The 21466-nt window shown below is 41.5% G+C and overlaps 3 protein-coding genes across 9 annotated transcripts in view; all 3 read right to left on the bottom strand.

Moving 5' to 3' along the window:
• Positions 1-1286, bottom strand: part of pacs2 (phosphofurin acidic cluster sorting protein 2) — a 54415-nt gene extending 53129 nt beyond the window's left edge. For 3 of the 5 annotated variants that reach the window (XM_031847341.1, XM_031847342.1, XM_031847340.1), the window contains exon 1: positions 863-1286. In XM_031847341.1, the coding sequence (XP_031703201.1) occupies positions 863-981 (119 nt within the window). In that variant the 5' untranslated portion in view covers positions 982-1286. The remainder of the gene's footprint in view (positions 1-862) is intronic. The other 2 variants (XM_031847344.1, XM_031847343.1) reach the window with 1 other exon arrangement.
• A 3872-nt stretch (positions 1287-5158) lies between these two features.
• On the bottom strand, positions 5159-11044 carry srsf5a (serine and arginine rich splicing factor 5a). Of its 3 annotated transcripts, XM_031847409.1 has the most exons (9): positions 10898-11044; positions 10009-10065; positions 9684-9818; positions 9522-9592; positions 9138-9299; positions 8473-8551; positions 6982-7055; positions 6792-6896; positions 5159-6409 (listed from the first exon to the last, which is right to left on the bottom strand). In XM_031847409.1, exons 2-9 carry the CDS (start codon positions 10015-10017, stop codon positions 6076-6078), a joined length of 969 nt encoding a protein of 322 aa, XP_031703269.1. In that variant the 5' UTR covers positions 10018-10065; positions 10898-11044; the 3' UTR covers positions 5159-6075. The 3 variants fall into 3 exon arrangements, with proteins under 3 accessions (XP_031703269.1, XP_031703271.1, XP_031703270.1); XM_031847411.1 differs by lacking the exon at positions 10009-10065; XM_031847410.1 differs by lacking the exon at positions 10898-11044 and having other exon boundaries at positions 10009-10891.
• Positions 11045-12065: 1021 nt separating this feature from the next.
• On the bottom strand, positions 12066-21414 carry LOC116383518 (deubiquitinase DESI2). Its single transcript, XM_031847431.1, has 5 exons — positions 19768-21414; positions 16189-16261; positions 14801-14894; positions 14571-14712; positions 12066-14035 (listed from the first exon to the last, which is right to left on the bottom strand). The coding sequence occupies exons 1-5, from the start codon at positions 19804-19806 to the stop codon at positions 13796-13798; spliced, it is 588 nt and encodes a 195-aa protein (XP_031703291.1). The 5' UTR covers positions 19807-21414; the 3' UTR covers positions 12066-13795.
• Positions 21415-21466: the final 52 nt, after the last annotated feature.

The raw sequence follows: 21466 nt of genomic DNA on the forward strand, positions 1-21466 counted from the left end.
TCAGCTTCTCAAATGTGAAGATTTGCTGCTTTTCTCCGTTTTATATAACTGTAAAATATAAATATCTTTGGATTTTGGCAGGTTGTTGAGACAAAACAAGTAGTTTGAAGACCTGACCTCTGAGAGAATATGAGTATTTTGAAGACTTAACAATCAATAGATAAATCGATAATGAAAATAAGTTTAGTTGCAGCCCCATCATGTAAATCACAACACCTGCTGAGCTCACATGTGAACAAATGCACCTCCACCACACTGATGAAGGAAGGCCATGTGACACAGTCTCAAAAGATACCAAGTGGACCTAAAGGGATTGGGATTGTTTTGTCATAATTATGCCACATTCATCTCATAATACAAAATCAGACCTGAACAGTAGATTCAGAATTTGGCAGCGTGACCAGGGCCTCTGAGTCTCTGGGTCACAGGAGACAAACGGTCTCCATGGTGCAGCCTGCTGGCACAATGATCTGGCATAAAGCTGGTTATCTATCTGAACAGCTGAGCGGATGATTCAACACGCACACACACACATGTATCTGCAGAGGAAACACCATTATAGTGTGATTTAACGCTGCACTGCTGGAGGATTTGTCCGTGTGTTGGTGGGCCGCCCGCAGACACACTTTAAACACATTTCCATTCAATTGAAATGAAAACAATGCAGATGTCTGGATGAGCCCGCTGCAGGGGCCTCCCTCCCTGCACGGGCATCCACTTGGCACGATGATATCACACAGCTAGCCCGCTGGTGCAGCTGTAACGCGAGCGTGCTGATAAATGACAGCACTGCATGGCGCATTGGAGACGCTGTAAAGTTTAAAAGGACAGCGTGCGGTGCCGCGCGTTCAAGCCGCCTTACCTGGGGATGCAGTTCGGGGAGGATCCGTCTATCTCCCATGTGGCAAACAGGTTCATGGGCACCGGTCTGTTGAGAGCTCCGCTCCCGGGGAAGCTCAACCGGCCACTTCTCTCCGCCATGGTTCGGGCTGCGGCTGCGGCTGCTGGGACTGTCCGACACCGAGCTGGGGGGTGGGGGGTTGTAAACAGCAGACCGGTACGAGGGTCTTCTGTGCGCGCGCGTTTGTGTGTGTGTATGCGTTAAATAGAGCCGTGACACGCTCACGTCAGTGCGATGTGAACGGCGGAGGACGAGTTCATTTCTCCGTCCTTGTTTACTGGGCCGGGCAGGTCGGTGTGGTCCTTGTGTACCGCGGAGGAACTGCAGTGGAGCAGCGCAGGAGTGAACGGACCGATCGCTGAGCTTGTTGTGCCAACCACGCTGCTCCGGGGGTATGAGGGGTGATTAGTGCCACACAGAGAGGGGCGGAGGAGAGCCAGGAAAAGCCAGCATAGCCTACATACAAATCTTAGTTAAATTTGAAGTAGCTTCCTTTATAGTGGTTTACAATCTTCATGTGACGAATAATAATAATATTTATTTTTTTCCCTTTGATTATTAGTAGTATTAACCTCCTGCTGTTTGCTTAGAAGTAGTAGCCGATTCAGATCTTTTATTTTGGCAAAATTAGTAATACCAGAGTGTAGAAATACTCTGTCCTGCATTCAGAACTTTACAAGTAAAAGTACAAACGTATAAGCATTGAAATGTACTGAAAGTACCAAAGCTAAAAGTAAATTATGCAGGAATGGCCCATTGTATATGCAGTTGGTAAAGGTGGAGCTAATTGCAATACTTTATCACAATCAGAATCAGCTTTATTGGCCAGGTATGCAAACGCATACAGGGAATTTGACTCCGGTTTTTACGTTGCTCTCAATGTACACAGAAATTACAAATAACACAATGCAGCCTACTGCCCGGATTAAAGATTTAAAAACTACAATCCTGTCCTCAAAAATGTATTGGAGTGGGAGTATTAAGTAGCATCAAATGAAAATATTCAACTTGGTAGAAAAATCAGTTCAAATGTGTCAGAAAACCATCCTGTTATAAAGAGATGTTCTCATTATAATAATAAACTGAGCAGATTTCTTTCTTAAAGCAGCACTCATTTCTACCTGCCACTGCTCTCAGTCTTCTTCAGCTGGCCCTTGCTTGGGCATTAACCACCCCTCATATATTCCCCCCCAGGAAAAACGTCATTGACGGTCTCTCCAAACTGCATTTCTGCCCATTTCTGTGGCAGGTGCATCGGGTGCAGGTCTGGGCGGATCCATGGGCACGAGCTGTGTCGCCGAATCGATTCCCCAAATGTATTACTGCATAGTACTCAGACACACAGGTGCACTGCTGCAAAATCACCCTCCTTTAATTGTCACTGTGCTGCTTTAAAAAAAAAAGGTTAAATCCTCTCCTTATTGTGCAATTTGGTGTACATTTTTAATAACAAACTTTTACAAACTATACTGTTCCCACACCAGACAACAATTTTCAAATGATGAATGAATAAATTAATATTTATTACGATAATGAACACTGATAACTCGTATTTATTATGCACACAGCCTTGTATTCTGGGGTTTGACGACAAGCAGGTACTGCCACCGTGTGGTGATCCGTGTAGTTGACGTTGAGGCCCTGAAGAACACAATTTCACATAAATAACCCTGTCGTGTTTTGCAACAAGTTTAACTCTTGCTTTTGGGAGGAGGAACCTTTCACCACCAAGGTCTTCAGCACTGCATGACATGGATTTAGTCACTTTAAGGATTAATACGAGTTGATAAACTGTTCATATTAATCCATGTCCAGTGGCGGCTGGCCAATAGAGGGCCATGGGGCGTGGCCCCGCCTTGAGCCGCGAGCGCGAGCGCCAGCGCGAGCACTACTCCTCCAAGACCCGTTTGAGAGGAGAACTGTGGCGGAGATTCTGCAGGCCAAAGAGCTGATCCCAGATCAGCCTGACCTCACAATCAGACAAGCAGACTAGCGGGAAAGGGATGCAGTACATGCGAAGCTTCTCTACTATCTGTACACCAGACAGGTTTGGCTAGCTGGATGACGTTATGCTAATAACTTATTTAGCTTTTTAAAACAACGGGGACAGATCCAGCACGGACAGTTAGGGAGTGAGGGATGAGGAGGTAAGGAAACATGAGAACACCAAGGCACACATGGAGAACTCTGTCAAGCTACATATCAGGCAAAGTGAACATCTGTTCTTCTACATAGCTGTCCTCAGTCTCATCTGCTTAACGTGGTCATGAAGGCGTCAACATGTAATTGAGATGTTAGATTAACAGTGAAAACTCATCATAGCTTAATTTAACATCAGTATTCATAATTACACTTCATGTTTACTTCTCCTGATCTTTACCTCCTATAACAAGGTCCATAGGGGCATCTCAATAAATAAACATGTTATATTATATTGTATTATATATATATATATATATATATATTATACTGAATAAAAATAAGATGTCCTGACGTGTTTATCAAAGTGTTATATACTGCTTATTTTCGTGTTAGAATAAATGTTAAATATTTAACTGCAAAGTAGTAATGCTTGTTTGATGCCTTAATTTTTTGCATTAAATCATACTGGGATGTTTGCTGAAATTGATTGGATGGCCCTACCTAGAAAATGTTCCACCAGCCGCCACTGCTTAATACTCTTGCTCTAATACTTTTCCTTTTTTATCTGGAACTATTGTCAAGGAAAACACAGTTTACTCATTCGTTTTTGAACTTACATCTCTGACCCCCAAAACAATTCTAATATGTTTTTTTGCCCTGGACTTCCACCTTTTTCTATTCCAGACATGCTGGCTGACCCTCTGGGCTACCCCCTACAGGACCCTTCAGCTGCTCCCTTGCAGCCAACAACAGTACAGCCCCGCCAACCTGCCCTTCTCCCTCTATGGCTCTCCACCCTCCTCCACCTCCTCTCCATCCTCCTCCTCTTCGCAGCCCTGCCATCCTCCGTACCACTACAGCCCTCATTGCCTGGAGGCCCCCTGTGATCCCAGCCTTGAGCCCCACTGCAGGGTCCAGGCTCAGGGGCTCGGAGTGGTAGGACTGCCCCTGGGGCGGAGAACACGGGTGGTGTCGGGTGGAAAGAGCAGGGGTCAGGAAGAGCTGTGCGGCTGACTCGGCACTGGTGGATCATGGCGCTGTTGTACTCCACCTGGACAGACTTGCGGATGCTGGACTGGCGGCCTTATGCGACCTCCCATTATGCGGAGCTTGTCCGCTGAGTCGTTTGCACTCAAGGGTGTCACCGTGTCATGTGGAAGCCACTGCCTAGAGTACTAAAGATAGAGATTGAAGATAACCACTTTCACTGATTCAGACCTACAATGCCTATAAAAAGTATTCACCCCCCCTTGGATGTTTTCCCCTTTTGTTGCTTTTATACATGAAATCACGGTCAGTATAATTTGGCTTTTTTGACAAGAATTTTCATGTCAAAGTGAAAACAGATTTTTACAAACTGTCAATTAATTAAAAATGTATAGTGTAAAATAAGTGTTTGGATAAATATTCACCCCCTTTAGTGCAGAAAATGTGATTTAGACAATCAAAATATTATAGTATAATAGATTTGTTTTTTTCGTCAGCTTATCGACTAATTGTTTCAGCTCAAACAAGTAGTTTAATTCATAACAAAGAAACATTTCATAAACTCTTAGTATGTTTGGAAAGGTCTATTACAGGCTGTCAAGTAAAAGTGGAGTAGAAGTATGAAGTAGAATGAAAAGACACAAGTACCGTAAATTTGCACAAACGGTACGTGAGCTGGTGTACTTCGTTACAGTCCAGGTAAGAAAAACTGAACACTCCTTAATTTGTTTCGGATACACTTTCCAAAAATGTTAAAGCGCTCCACGAGGTACATCTGCATCAAGCTCTCAGGCCTGTCACCTGTGTTTATCAATTGTCCACCAGTACAATTCACTGTGCTTTTTCATATACGGCATATACGGCTGGTTGTTTTCTATTCAACCACTAGTTTAGTTTCGATGCAAAGTTGAGATATATATCCAACAACTCTGTAAATAAGTTTAAATTATGTGTATTGCAATTCATTTGTAGTCCTTCAATCATTTTGGTTTCAACTTGTGTGTCAATATCCACCGATTAATTATTCTATAAACATTTGAGTTCGAAAACTATGTAGGCATTGCTTGAGCAGAGTGACAGAAGCTCATTTGTGATAATTGCAAGAAAGAATGAACATCGGCTCACAGATTTAACAGTTTGTGAAAACTTTATTCGGTTGAACTGCAAAAACTTTAATATTTGAGTCAATCGAACCACATTCACAAAACATCAAAAAAAAAAAAAAAACTGTTCTTTCTGAACATTACTAAAAAAATTAAATGACAATATGCAGTGAGAGTTTTATTAGTATCAAATTAATAAAGTTATTTAGAGACATTTCTTCCTGCTGTGTACAGACTCAACACGCTTCAGACCGAGGCTGCAGTTAAAGTTAATAAAAAGCAAAGATGAATCACAACACGAGACGAGGTCCTGATACAGCAGAACTGAATAAAATGAATGCCAGATTCCAACATCATTACACAAGAAAGCTGAAGTAAACCACAATCTGAGATGCTTCCATTATTCTGTTCACACAGCAGGGCAGTGAATACAACACGTGTAGATCATCAGAAGCAGAATCACAGTTTCACGGCAATGCCAGGCGCCAGCGTTGCAAAAAAAACAAAAACAAAAAAAACCACCCATCGACACTTTGGGGAACAAATACCATTACCAGTAACTGCTGTGAACACCCGCAGAGCACAGGGGAGCGGATGGAATCAGAACATTGCAGACAGCTAGGACAGTATCATCACTGATCAAAAAGTCACTCTGCTAAATAGAAAAGGGGGTTTATGAGGGGGCAAAAAATGAATAGGAACACAAACATTTTCCTGTCATCCAGGAAACTCATCAAAAAAAAAAAAAAAAAAAAAAAAAAAACCTAAAATAAATCAAAGCCAATGAGGGCACAATAATGACTGAAGATGGCGTTTCAAAAGAAGCCATGTAAATGGGGATTTCCTCCCCTTTATTAAAAGGAAACAATAAATCACATGCCACCATACAGGTCTGTGGTGAGCAACTATCAGTCTATTTTACGGCCAACAGGTGCACCGGTCTCAGTGCTTGCTGTCTGCAGAGGCGGAGCGGGAGCGTGAACGAGAACGAGAGCGTGAACGAGAGCGAGAACGGGAGCGGGACTGCTTGTTCTGAGCAGGAACAGGTGAACGGGGGGAGCGGGATCTGGAGCGGGACTTAGACCGGGACTTGGAGCGAGACTTGGAGCGAGACTTGGATCTGGAGGGGGATCTGCCTGACGCCCTGCCCCCTCCGGATGTCTTCTTCTCTGGGGTGCGACTCATAGACCTGGAGCGGCTCCTGGAGCGGTTGCGGCTCCTGGAACGACTCTTTGAGCGCGAGTAGCTGCGGGAGCGGGAGCGGCTCTTGCTGTGGCTGTTGGAAAAGAGAAGTCATTTTAAAATGCATCCTGTGGACGTGTGTTTTTGTGTGTGTGGGGAGTCTGGTATTGACAGATCTCTACAGCTGTCCCAAACTGTTCTGGTTGGTGTGAATGGTTTGATTACTGGTGGGAAATACAACCAGTGCACAATAAGTGATTAAAGAATTTAAGATTAAGGGCAAACAAGAACAGGTCAAAAAGATATCTTTAAAATATTCCCAACATATTGATCTGTTCCTGTACCAGCCCCTCAAGATGTTGACATGTGAGGAATTGTCCAGTTTACTAATTTTAGGTTTTCGACATGATGGTACAAGAGTGCAAAAAAATATGTAGCACACGAGTCTTAAAGAATATGTGTAAAAACCAACTCACCTCCTGCTGTCTTCAAAGATCTTAAGCTTGCGTCCATTCAGCTCTGAGCCATCGAGCTTGGAGATGGCGTTCTTCAGGTCACTGCGGGATGCAAACTCAACCACTCTGCACAACAGAAACAATCGTTAGGCACCAGCACCAACCCCGAGGACAACGACCATTTAAACAGTTTAATAGAAAAGCAACTCACCCTTCATTTTTGTTGGGCCTGTGTGCGTCCACAAAGGTAACTTCACCTGCTTTTCTCATCAGGTCTTTCAGGTCCTGTTTCAAAGCATAATGTCGGATTAGTGACAAAGAACCAAACATGAGATGCCGGTGAAAGCCTGTTCAGACCTGGAGGGAGAGAAATGAGCAGGCAGCAAGAAACCAGCACACACTGAAACTTGGGTTATCTAATGCTGACTTTTGTCACTCTGTGATAAGCTCAAATTTCAGTGGAGGGCATGTAAACAAAAGAGCCACTGGAAGTGTTTTGTGTGGACAAGTGTTGCCTTTACTCAAACAGTTCTAAAGCCCCATTAATTGGCTCCATGAAGTTACATCTGCAAACAGTCAACTCCATAGTGGAACACCTATCAGGTTACAACAGCTAGGATATTTATGTATTAAGTTTGAAACTTGATGCATTTTTTGCGTACAATACTGGATTCTGTGTCTGAGTATGTGAGATGAACCTGTGTATTACTTGGTGGTCGGATGACAATAGTACTCTGGGTAATTTGTTCATCTTTAAGTGTTTACATAGTAAAACTGCCTCTTTCTCATTTGAGACTGTAACTCTACACCCCTTTACCACCCGACCCTGAACAAACCCAATCACATGAGTTTTATGCTACTTACCGCTCCATACCCAGGAAGATATTATCATAGAGCCACTTGTCCAAATAGCAAATGGGAACCAATGCAGTGTTAAGCCCTTGAGAAACGACCTCGGCCTTGACCAGCATCCGGCCTCCACAAGTAAGGAACCACCAGAGAGCAAGTAGGGGGAGGGGTGTGCGCCCGATTCAACACCGCCCCCAGCTCCATCAGCAACAGAAAAAGACCCAAACGGGAGAGTGTAGGGACCGTGGATTTGAGGGGGGTTACAGCAGTCGGGGGTGCCAGCCCACAGAACCTCCAGACTGTGGCTACGGACCTCCTAAGGCTACCGTATCCTGCGCTAGACCACTTTCACCCGCTACGGGGCCCAGCCAAGACTTTAGACCGGCGGCAACTGCGTGTAAGGAGAGGCACCAAATGGACACTATTCAGAAAAACAACCAGGAGAGGGCGCTACACACTTCTGACACCTCCATGGAGGGTGTGCATTCACCTCTGATAAAGGAAACCATATCAGAGCAGCTGTATCAAAAAAAAAAAAAAAAGTAGTAAATGTTTTTGGTCAGAATGCGTATCAGCAGCACTTGTGTGCCTTTGTCTGGAGAAAAAAAAGAAAAAAAAATGTATTTGGGGGACAAATAAACAAACTAAAATACTGAGGGCTTTCTATTGTAACTGGCCGTTTACCTAATGAGTTGTTTTAAGTTATCTGACTCGAGAAAAATTGACCCGGCCTGATCAAATGAATGCTGCTCCAATAATAATAAAAAAAAAAAACATGTCCTTATAAGGTGATATCTACATTTCTTTTTATCTTGCGTTATAAGATCAACAACAAAGTTTAGTTATCGCTTACCTGCCAGCTGATTCGTGAAGAGAGGTTCTCCACAATGAGTCTGTGATCTGTCCGCACAGGGGGGCCATACCTGTCCAGTCAACGCAAACCAAAAAGAAAAGGCGTTAATACAATATTTTCAGTTCAGACAGGGGACCAATATATCCTCACTCGTTTTGCTTCACGTTCACCTGTTGCATTTACGCGTTGTCTAAGGAGCAGTGTCAATATTTGAATTTGATCAAGAGGTAAAATAACAGGTTCACATTAAACACCTGATCTTAGTTAAACCTGCTCAAAAGACTAACACTTCACCAGGCTTTATTTGACTTTGGCACAACCAGATGAAATGAAAGATATATAGCCTGTATGATGGTTAGTCAGAAACAAAGTAGAACCGAATGTTCTTTTAATATGAGGAGGAAAGATGGTCTTTTAGGACATTTAATCGTTTTGTTTACTCAGTTTATTTAGTTGGCTAATACAAGCCTGCTACGTAAATTTGGCTGGCTGGATGTTTTCTCATGATAGTTCTATAAACAGACAAGATCAACAACTTAACATGTGCCCATATTCACTAGGGAACAATAATGGGATAAGAAACATGTAATACTAGTTTTACTGTAATGGGAATTTGACAAACTATTTTCCAGTTTGACTAACTAGTAACGGTTTCAGGAAGTTACCTGGATCCACTGCTGCGAGATGGACGATAGCCACCGCCGCCGCCACTGCTGCTTCCGCCGCCGCCACCACCACCACCACCGCCTCCGCCACCGAAACGTCCTCCCATTCCTCCGGGGCCGCCGCCTCTTCCTCTTCTGGAGCGAGCGTGCTCAATAGTGACCCTGAAAAGAAGAGCGAGAAATTATTAGAATAATACAGTGTGCCTAATAACAAACTAAATGTTTCTAATATGTCTATGAAGCAAGTCCATGATAGAGTATAGGTATTTACAATTCTGTGTGGGCTGACTTGGAATAAATAATTCAAAATCAATCCTACAATATTGTGGCAATATCACCATCAAGATATTTGGTAAAAACCTTTTTACCAGATCTGGTTCTTACCTTTCACTGCACAACTCTTTGCCGTTCAACTCGTACACAGCATCATCTGCATCTCTGTGGTCATCAAATTCCTGATAAGAGACATAATAAACAGTGATACTCTAAAACACAAAAAACAGGATTGGAACGTTAATTTTGTAGTTACTGGTCAGTCACACTCACCACAAAGCCAAATCCATTCTTTAAGTTGATTTCCCGAATACGTCCGTATCCCTTGAAAAACTTCTCCACATCCCTCTCCCTGGCGTGCGGGCTCAAGCGGCCGATGAAGACACGACACCCGCTCATTGTATCCTGCTGAGATGGGAAAACACAAGACACGTTAATCATTAAACCAGGCTAGGAGGAAAATTGCACAATGTTTGCGGCTAGGTATGTTGACTTCATTAACCAAAGGTTAATTATAGACATTTAACAGTGCAAGTTCCAAGCTTAATCAGTATTTACTGATTAGAATACACACAAGAGTTTTGAAGTTGAGCATTACATTTTGCATCTAGAAGGATATAGTCACCAACACTCGCTGAACTGTGGTTCCTCAGACCTTTTAAAAAAAAAAAAGAAATAAACCACGGTCGTGTCACATTAACCCAGGTCTGGAATGAAAACGACTCAGGTGAAACTGAGCACACCTGATCAAGATCAAAGACACGTGATAAGGCAGCTCTGGTCGAACCAGTTTCACAGTAATTAGTATGTTTACATTCAACAGTTTTTCATCAAATAACACGAAATGTATCGTACAAAATCTTGAAACATCAATTTTCCTGCCTATGTTATGTGCCAACAAAAATATTCTTACACAAAAGGTTATGATATTAAAGTCAAGACTATTTCAGAGAGGCATTAATTCAACACATTTTAAGGTTAGTTATACAAAAAACGTACTGTAATTTGAGGTGAAATGTGTTACAATACATTAACTTAGTTTATAACGTGGCATTTATCAAAACATCTAACGTTAGCCACCTAGCTTAGTTATCTCGGTGGTAATCAATTGGGCCTAGCTACAGCGTGCTAACCTTAACTACGAGAACACACATGAAACCGTTGCTAAGCTAACAGTTAAAATGCTTTAATTGAATCAATGTGTCGTTGAAAAGATGAAATGTGAGAAGTAAAAATGCCCAAAACGCATCATTTAGCGGTCCAATATTAGGACAAAGGCTATTTTTAGCTAGCTTAAAAATAATTTCGCTTCTTATATGACGGCTGTTAGCTGCCTCGAGGTCGATTACTGTTAGCTTAGGCGAGCTAGCTACCGTTAAGTTAGCTACAAAGACATCATTCTCTGTTCAGAAAACACCAGTTAGCTATTTATAAAACAATCGTACAATGAATGCAATTATTTAACACCAAGTATATTACAGTCTCACCTTTTATAACTCAAGCCGTCTCCGGTTTCGATGTTTGCGTCGATGGTAAAGCTGCAATTTTGTGCCGTATGGTCTCAGCCCTGCTCGACTAAATCAAAATGGCGAGTGGGTCCAATGCCAGACCAGGGGACCGGAAATGCTGCTGCTGCTGCTTCTTCTTCTTCTTCTTCTTCTTCTTCTTTTGCTTTTTATGGCGGTTGGCAAACAGCTTTTGGGTGCATTACCGCCACCCACTCATCTGGAGTGTGGACTAAGGATACCCTCTCGAATACGACAAAAAACGGAAAGAAAAAAGAAAATATAGAAATATATAGTATTTATTTCTGCTTTTTCAACTCAATTCTCTCTTTGATCTCAGCATTATATTATTGGCCAACATATACAATGACATTAGCTGATATATTGGCCCAGTTTATACATCTGTCTAGTTCTATTTTGAGATCTGGAATCTAGAAATAGTTTATCTACAAACTAAAATGTCTGTTCTTTAAAAGTTAAACACCTGGTAAATCAAAGAACTTAAAATAAATCATATAATCACAGTTTACATCCTCAAATTGCCCAACCATAGGCTACAACAGAAGAACCCAAACATGTCTTTGTTATTCTGTCTCTTTATTCTAGTACTATAGTATCATTCTTGAAATTGTCCTGGGTTAGGAAAAGGGAAATACAGGGTTACGGTTGATACATAATGAAAACATTCCTGTCTGGTCTGCTTTATAGAAAGTGCAAAAGACTTCTGAGCATGGATAACTGATCCCTGCACAGCTCCTGTCACCTCAAAATGTACTAAAAAAGTCTGAACGCAATACATTTGGTGAAATGTAAGACTACATCAAAAATAAATAGGAATATATTTAAGAACATGAAGAAGTCCAATTTGCACATTCAACCCCATTTTAACAAGGTCAGCAGGAATGAGATGACCGCCACTGTTACGAGTCATGTGATTTCCTTCCTGAGAAAGGGTAGCTGTCCAAAAAACACTACAGCAGGAGGGATGGGACAAGACTCAAATCACATGTGGCCTGGTTCACTGAGCTTTTGCTTTTAAAAAAAGCAAGCAACATGAATTAAAATGAGTAGAACTACCAGGAGCCGACGTTTGTCATCATTAATATTAGGGGTCTTTGTGTGGGTGGGGGGGGGGGGGGGGGGTACTTGCATGCTTGCATGTATGCTTAATACAAATAACTTCATGACATCATATTTTCCCTTTATGAGTATCTGCTCTTTTCCCTGCAACAAACCTCACAAGTATGAGCAACTTCTTAATAGGTTTGTTTATTACAATTAAAATGCTTTGTGTCTGTAAACATGTCATAGTTCAGTTCACAGTTTAAATAAATCAAACAAAGTGGTCATAGTTTGATATTTTGGGAAATACACCTACTGTTTTGCTGCGTCAGATAATAAGTTTGATAAGCTTCATCTAGCATTCAGTTAGCTTAGCCTAGCATAAAGACTGGAAACAGCTAGCCTGGCAAAAAAACAACAACATACATCTGTCAAATTGTCGGTTTTCAACTTTTTTGTTTGGGTTAAACAAATAAGATATAATGTGTTCAGTGGGGAGTTTTCAGTCTGCTGGTGGGTGGATTTTTGCTATCTTTGGACAGGGTCAGGCTAGCTGTTTCCCCCTGTTTGAAGTCTTTATGCTAAGCTAAGCTAACCAGCTTCTGGCTGCGAAATCATTTTTACAATCCCCACATGAAAATGGTATTTATTTCTTATCTAACTCTCGGCAAGAAAGCGAATAAGTATATTTCCCAAAATGTATAACCTATTTCTTTAAGGACTTCTGTAACTTAAAGGAGAATACTGATTTTCTTCTTCTCTTTTCCATGGCTGCTTAATCTTCATGGGTTTAATAGTGAAAAAGGCGATAAGATCAGTATCACAGAGGAACATTCTCTGGGCGTAAATATACATTTCCTTGCCTTTACGTATCGCATTGTTGTAATATAAAGACTATTTGGATATAAAAGTGTAGACAAAAATTGTACTGGATCACAAAGTCAATAATTGTCAGTGTAGCAGCTTGAGTTTCTTTGTGTTTGTGTCTCTGAGATGTTCACAGATAGTGATTGGGCCGCACGAGCGAGGCTGTAAAACAGCGACTATTTAAACTGAACAGCATTTGCCCTTGATTGTTTATAACTGTCTATCAACTGGTTACACTGGCAGCTCACTGCCGGTTTATTGATTTAAACAAGCCCCAGGTTGTGTCATTCGTTTTACAAAAGGAAAAGGAGGAGAAATACTTGATGATATGATCAGAAGTGTGGCGTCTCAGTTTAGTTGGACATTTTGTCCCAGTCTTTCAACATGCAACATTTTTACGAGTTCAGACTGAACTTGAGGAACAATCAAATCCTCTTTAAACCCTCTAAAATGGCCATAGGTAACTACTTAGGTTCCACACAATGAAAGGCCACATAGAGGTTATTGAACGAGAACTTGTTGAAATTGAGCTAATAAGCAGTTTTCTGGTAATGCCACTATAAGTAGCCTCAGGTGTCTAGATAGTTATTCTACAAATGCAGCTCTGAAGGCAGGGAACAAGGCTGACAAAGGTTTAAAAGTTCATGGAAAAGACCAATAATAATGTACTACAAACTTCAGATCTACAAGTGGTTGTGGTGGAATCTGAGCCACGCTTCAGGGCTCTAGTCAAAGTTTATCATCCTGTCGTCTGCAGGACAGACAGGGTCTCTGCAGGGCTGATGTCTCTGGCAGCAGCTCTTTTCATGAAGAGTGGACTTCTTCTTTTCTCAGAGGACAAACAGTATGAGGTCAGCTGGTTGTTCAAGCCTTCTAATGCCACGGTCACGAGCAGAGGTGACAAGGGGAGGGGGGGGGGGGGGGGGCAGAGTTCAGCGTATGTCGAGCAGTTCACACCCTCGTGTGGCGACAGCTGCGGGAGGAGCCGGTGGCGGCGGCTCCGGACGGGGACGAAGGGTCCTCGTCGCTCGACTCGTTATGCTCCTCTTTGTGGAGGCCGAGGCTGATGTGGCTCTGCAGGGCAGCCGGGGTTAACCACTCCTTGGGTAGGCAGCTCTGCAGGAAGGGGATGCAGGAGCTGAAGTACGCCAGTCTGTTGACCCAGCGAGGGATTTCACGTCCACACAGCAACTGAAAAAAAGTCGGAATACAAACATATTGTCTTTATTGTATTTCCATAAAAGTGCAAGCCCCTAAAACTCTTGATCCTTTTCCCATAACTCTGAAGGGTCATCCTTTCGTTTCAGGCAAAATGTCTACAATGTTCAGCAATTAGTTTAGGATGTTAGCATGCTAACATTTAAGTGCAGCTGAGGCTGATGGGAATGTAACTAGTTTTGCAGGTATTTGGTTGTAAAGCAAAGCATTGGACAAGATGAAAATAAACTGATTATGGAGCAAGAGAAAAAGTTAAGCTGATATAACCCTGATGACATCAACAGTAATTTTTCTATTTTTGCCATAGAAGACATACAACTGTTTTCACACCTTCATATGTGAAATTGGTAGAAAGCCCCTTCAAGTCTCTGTACAAACTTTTATGTAATAGGATATGTATGTCAAACTTATGTAGCTATATCAGAACTGTTCTGTATCTTATGGTTTCTGTACAATACGTACATGTAGGAACAAAAAAAACAAACAGTAGAAACCGTATCAGACTGACCTCAGACAGCGAGGAGGAGAAGTGGTTGCAGTTTTTGTGCATTAGATGGTAGGCATTGCCTTTGAACTCTTTACCCAGCTCCTCCATGATTTTATCAATGTCCTCCTCTGTGAAGTCGGTGGTGCCCAAAGCGATGGCCTCCCTGTTTGAAAGCAGCAACAGGCCAATCAGCACACATTAACATTAACAACCTCTCAGAGCACGATATGCTATAATTAAGCACTACTCACTTAAACTTGAATGTCTCTCCCAGTTCAGCGGCGTTGCCCGGAGTGATCTCAAAGATGCCACTGAAAGGGTACGGATGACCCCCGTATGCAAATTCTGTGTGGACAAAGACGCAAAATACAAATTAACTCCTTCAACCGAAGCACCAAACAACTGTAATAACAAAGAAACAAGCAATTAATCCCTGACACACTGTGTTTAAATCATTAGGCCGGGCTGATTACAGACCTCTGCTCTGTATTTACAGCAGAACACCAGAAAACAGTGATGCACTCTGGGGCCACAGCATATTGAATAGAGCGCCTCACATTGTTAGCTGTGTATATACTGAATTAAATTTGAATTTATACATTTTGACTACAAACACATGGGAAATCAACAAATAAACATGGGGTGACATAAACACAGTCATTTTATCAATAACATGTTAAAGTATATATTTTATTTAGATGTATTAAGATATTACTGTTGGAAAGTAACTCAGTACATTTAGGCAAGTGTTGTACTTAAGTACAAACTTGAGATAAATCTACTTAAATCTAATTCAGAGGGAAATGTTTACTCAAAAATACGTATCTGGTTTTGTATGTTAGAGGTTCATTTGCAAGCTAACAAGTAACTAAAGCTGTCAAATACACGTTGTGGAGTAAAAGAGTACAATATTTGCAATTGGACTGTAGCGTGTAAAATGATGAAATAGCAGAAAATGTTGCTTTTAATAACAGTACTTGAGTAAATGTATTTAGTTATATCCCATCACTGTCCATGAGTTATGAAGTTACAGCAAACTCTTGTATAAATCCCTTAAAAACTCCACTGAAGAAACACAAAGATGCTTGGTACTAAAGTCTTTTGATAAAATCTACATTTAAAACACAACTCTTTCTAAAAAAACCTGTGCCACCTCCTGTATGTCCTTGTTGCTTTTAGCTCTCAAAACATCTGGAGTCAGAGTCTTGTACCTGACAGTGATCGTATATTAAATTCAATATGATTAAATCCACGCAGTCATCAAAAATACAAAATCACAATGAGAAGTGATTTCTGGCCCTAGTAAGGAATGTTTTATCACTATCATCATATTTCACAGAGACAATATTTCTGGTTGCAAGGGCATAATAGTATTCCCAGAGATCTAGTTTCACGCTGGTTTCTGCCTCTCATTCTTCATACCACACACACACAATACAGAGTGAGCCAATGGTGACTCAACCCAGAAAAATTAGGTGATGTTATTAGGAACACGGTTCCATATTCCATTTTTAAAACCAGACTTCATCGGCGTCTGTGAAGGCCGCCTCGTTCAAACCTCACAACCAGGTCCGAGTGCGGCCCGCTGTGCTGTGATGGGATTTCACAGACATAAAGGAAACAAACGAAAAGGTCTTACCTCTGCCATATATCTCAATGCCTGAGTGGAAGACTCCAATACCCAGATTGGAAGTGTATTCATTTATCCAGTACTGCAGAGAAAGAGAGGGAGAAGAAGAAGAAGAAGAAGAGCGTAAAGACGAGGGCTTCGTTTAGGATCAATATCAAGAGGTATTTGTGTTTTATCAGGAATTAAACAACACAAAATACCTGATTGCTAATTAAATTATATATTACAGGAAAGATGCTGATAACTGTGACTTTTAAGATGCCTCTACCTGATTGCTAATTAAATTATATATTACAGGAAAGATGCTGATAACTGTGACTTTTAAGATGCCTCGACAGAGAAAAGTAAACTCCCAGTTACATATGGCCATAATTTAATACTTTAATACATATTAGGCTGTGCAATTTGGGCATTAAAACACATAAAGGGATAGTTTGACATTTTGGGAAATACACTTATTTTGGTTATGTATGTGCAAATGACAGACAAAGATGCCAAATAAATGCAATGAATCTTACAATCCTTTGTGATGTGTTGTTTGTAACTCATTGTTTTTCATTTCACCAGAACGACGAGACTTTCCTGCTGAAATAAAAGTCAAATAAATAAAAACTTTTGATAACCTGCATTTTTAAGCAAATATTCAATCATTTGTTTCCTCTATCAGTTTATTCCTTCTCAGGATTGTAACAGCGGTGGCGTCCCAGCAAGCACTGGGCAGAAAAACAAGGGAAACACCCAGGACTGATCCATCGAAACGGTAGATAAACAATCTGATCTGTTCGACCTGCAAGTCCTGAGATGGCTGGAGGAAAATTCACCCACGAGTGATCTATGAGCCACCGTGTCGCCCTTCACTGCAGACAATTGACACATAATTTATGGCAGGACCACAGCTCTACAAACCCCCGACGCCCACTGACACTAGACATCCCTGCGGAAACACGCTAAGAGCTCTGCACACTGCCCCAGCCGTCCCATATTAATAATGGAGCACATTTCCGGGCTCAGAGCGATACAATAAAAGCATATCCACCTCTTTACTTTGTGTCAACAGAGTCGTATTCCTACAGTGACTTCTACCCGATTTAGCTCTCTAGCGGTTGCTTTTTCTTTCACACCGTGGAAAACTAATCTCAGCTTCCTGGAGGGAAACAATGCACAAGGACAAGTGAAATGAGATTATGACGAGCTGACTATCAAATTACATGACTTCACTTTCGCCTCAGTACATAATCAAGAGAGTCCCTATACCACTAGTGGAGCAGTCACAAATGTTGCCGATATAAATCACACTTCTCTGATGATGCGCCTCATCTCTCTTGTTGCATGCCAACAAATTGCTGCAACGATCCACGCAGTCTCCTCCAACAACATCCTGCCTATATGCGCATGCAGCATCCACCACTGCACGCATCAGTCACATTGACTTCACATTGAAGACGATCGATTCATCATATTTCTGCTCGCATGATTCACTCTTGCCGCCTTCTTCGTGTTTGATTCTCGGGTAAAAGTATTTAAGGCTGGCTCTGACTGGCACCGGCCTCGCGATCACTTCCTCCCTCTTCAACAGACCCTCTGCATGACCTGCTAAGTCCCGGCACAGCAGAGCCGCACTGGAATTAAGTGTTTGAGCAGCTGTCACTGAGGTCCACATCTGTGAGAACACTTAAAGATAGCAAAGAACGCCCCCTGGCTTTGTGACCGAGCGTGTGATTAAACGTTTATGTGTGTGAGTATTCTTAAAAATCACATCTTTTGGCAGTATGCAGCATGATGTCGTTGTTTAACATTTGTACAATCTCTTAAAATATGGAGCAAGTTGACTCACGTCTGGGAAGCTAACAGATGAGCACTTCAGGTTATTATTCTTTTAACACTATCTGAACCCCCATCCACCCACCCTTTTACCATGTATAAGGAGTGTAGTTGTAAGCACCTATAAGAACATTTTCATTGTTTATTTGTCAACAACTATAACTCCTCTCCTGAAGCATCTGTAGCCGGTGTGTAAAGAGGAAATGTTTGGTAATATAACACAGTTGTGATCATATAAACTGGGGGAGATGGTGTTTGTTAAAGGCTGCTAAAAACATAAATACTGAATAAACAACTATATTAGACAGGTTGTTCAAAAAACCACCATCCTTATCCAAACACATGAAACAAGCCAACGGCATATTGTTGGGAAAGGCTCCGTTCCATGGCTGTATTTACAGTTATTATAAATGTAAATGGGATTTTGAATGAGTTTTCTTACTTCTGAAACAGAGCCAAGAAGTTCCGGCTTCACTTTGGCTCTCTATTATTTGTTTCTAGTGCCATTAAATGTATTTACACTCATTGGTTTCCTCTCTATATAGTAGTTTTCATTGTCAGTGGCGGGGTCCGCCATGCCCACACACGATTCAAATGACCACACGAAGTATTTCTACATTTGTACACAAAGTACTTATCATAATAACCAGCTCAGCATGTCTTTTGTACACAGTTTTGGACTCACTTGTAGATGATTAGTACATATATTAGTACATAACAGCTTAATACACATTTTATAGTAGTAGTGTGTCATCATATAATTAAATATGATTACAGCTATGTTATATCATTCATTATATATTACAGACAGAGGTTGTAATTGTTGACAAATACATTAATAAACACTTATAACTTCTGTATATCTGCTTGCAACTACATTATTATAGTGTGTTCATTTATTGAATTTCTATGTACTGCTTAAAAATTCTAAATATGTGGATTTGAAGTAAAGTGTTACCAGTATGGATGCACTCCACAATATCACAACTGTTTTGGTGTAACTGGAGTATTTCTGTGGATTTACAGCAACATGTTGCATAATATTCACACAGGAGGCTGTTCAGCAGTACCGAGTGAAAAGACCAGCCACATGTCTGAATAAAGACCCTTGTCCTTTACTGGTGTGTGTGGGTTCATGTGAGTGAGTGTGTGTGTGTGTGAGTGTTTTTGTACGAGTGTGCATCATGTGAGCTGTGGGCACAGTGACAGAGGTCAGAGGGTTGAGGGAAGCTCTTGTTTCAAAGGAATTACAGAAGTTTCTTATCTACTTTCTAATTTTTTATGTTTTAAATGTCACTTGACGTTCTTACTTACTCAGATAAGAGCATTAACACTGGACAGCTATACATACCGCCCAATCTTTGAAGATGGGTGTGACTGTGCTCACCGAGTTCCATTGACAATTCTTTGAATTTAACACTCTTTAGACGTCCATGGGAGTAGAATTAAAGTACCATTTGTTAGCATTGGGAAATAATTCACACACAACTGTGGATTTACACAAACGTCTTATGCTGCAGGCAAAACACTACATGTTTTTCATCTGCTATTTGAGTCTAACTGGACTCTTTCCAACATTAAAATAGCTGTGAAGTGCACTTGTGAAACAGGTGTGTAGTGGGCCTGCTATTTCTGGTGGTGGGTCCACTTCCTCTGCTGGTGTCAGATTACAAACTGCAACACACACACACACACACACCCACACACACACACACACACACACACAACTGAGTAAAAAGTAAGCAAGTGGTTTAGATGGATTCTTACCATATCATAGACGTTAAGGATGACAGGTTCATTGGCCATGGTTTAAACCTGAGCTGGAAAGGCAAACGTCCCTCACGTTTCACGATTGTCAGGACCTCCACACCCCTCTGAAGTCACAGGGCCACACGGTGGACAGCAGCAGCAGCAGCAGCAGCAGCGGACGGACGTCTGTCTGCTGGAGGGGTGGTGGTGGAAGCTGCTCAGGGGAAACTACTGCATGGAGGCTGGAGAAAAGCGTCCCGAAAGAAACAGGACAAGTGAAGCTTATAGTCCCACAGCCACTATGGCATGTGAGGTTGGGCATGCATGAAACTCAGATCCCTGCAGGGCAAAGCGAGGTGCAGCAGTGGACGCGGTCCAAAAACACCCGTTGTAAGGGGGCAATCGATGCTGTTTGACAAATATAAAAAGCAACCACAACAGCTCAAAATGTCACGTTAGAGGTGATAAACATGATGCACAACGGACATAAAGGGGCCTATAACAAGTGTTGGAGTCTGAAGCAGGCGCCCCTCCTGTCATCAACGGGCCGAAAAAGGCGACAGCTAGGGCGGACCGATGTCGACGATGGAGACGGAGAGCGGACACACATTTTTTCTTTTTTTACCCGGAGGATGTCGGAGCGGCTGCGGGAGAGGACTCCTGAGGCATGGCGGTTTAATTACGGCTGATGTGGAAGTGGGAGTCAAGTTCACCAGCAGCATCATCTCCTACTGCCCGTCCGCATCCAGCCTCCTCTTCTTCTTCTTCAAACATCATCTTCATGACTCCTCCAGCGACACGGAACCGTTTACCAGAACCAGCTCAGATGGAGGTGAGATATTCATCCGTGTCGTGTCGGTTGTTCTCCGGCTCTGGCTCTTCACCCTCTCCCTCCTGTTGGGACTGAAGCTTTTAGATTACATCATATCTGCCTCCGAGGCAACATCCTCCACCGGCTGATGGGAGCTGCTGGTGGGTGTGCAGGAGCACATATTGTTACAAAAAGACTGGACAATTTCTATCAACCTGGGCCATGATGAAACCGACCGTTAGACACGTTACGACACATGAAACGGCGTCATTTCAAAAAATCGGTTATAGCGTCAAATAAGTTTGTTTTGTTCGTCAAAGTGTATTTTTTTGTGACTGACTAACACTCAAATTGGTTAAGTAAAAATGATAAATGAATATATAAAAACTATATCTAATGCAACAACAGGTTTCTAGGTTTATTTTGTTTTATCAAATTAGTAAAAAAATAAATAAATCTACCATTATTTTTAGTCGTTCAGTTATTTATCATCAATTTATTTATCCCCATGAAATTATGATACTGATAAGCAGTATTATTTATGCATATGGTAATATATATTGTACACAGGAAAATAGTTTGTCGCAATTATGTCTACATTTATTTTGAAAGTAAAGTGACAACATCCGGTTTTATGCTATCGTTTGCTAGCTTTGCAGATTTAGCTTTAGCCGGATCTACCATCAGTGGAACAAATATTAAATTTCGTATTATTGAGTTGAAAAATATATGTATTAAATCACAATTAATGTAATATCAAGAGAATATTTGTAATTATTGTCAAAAATATAAGATACTTTTTCTCATAATGTTGACATACTTCAAGATTTTGACTATTTTCATAATTAAAACCTCATATTTTGAAGTAGTAAATCTCAAATCTGACTTTGTATTTTATCTTTTTGA

The sequence above is a fragment of the Anarrhichthys ocellatus genome, unplaced genomic scaffold (genome assembly GCF_004355925.1).
Source record: "Anarrhichthys ocellatus isolate YVR2014 unplaced genomic scaffold, GSC_Weel_1.0 scaffold7, whole genome shotgun sequence".
Taxonomy (NCBI): domain Eukaryota; kingdom Metazoa; phylum Chordata; class Actinopteri; order Perciformes; family Anarhichadidae; genus Anarrhichthys; species Anarrhichthys ocellatus.

Excerpts from the sequence above, each read along its gene's own strand:
- srsf5a (XM_031847409.1), bottom strand. Across the intron at positions 9,300-9,521 it reads AAAGAGTTGTGCAGTGAAAG|GGTCACTATTGAGCACGCTC; the intron begins GTAAGAACCAGA and ends TCTTCTTTTCAG. Across the intron at positions 7,056-8,472 it reads CTTCACGAATCAGCTGGCAG|GACCTGAAAGACCTGATGAG; the intron begins GTAAGCGATAAC and ends GCTTTGAAACAG.
- LOC116383518 (XM_031847431.1), bottom strand. The coding sequence starts at position 19,806 with ATGGCCAATGAACCTGTCATCCTTAACGTCTATGATATG. Across the intron at positions 14,895-16,188 it reads CATTGAGATATATGGCAGAG|AATTTGCATACGGGGGTCAT; the intron begins GTAAGACCTTTT and ends TTGTCCACACAG. Across the intron at positions 14,036-14,570 it reads TCTCCTCCTCGCTGTCTGAG|TTGCTGTGTGGACGTGAAAT; the intron begins GTCAGTCTGATA and ends ACTTTTTTTCAG.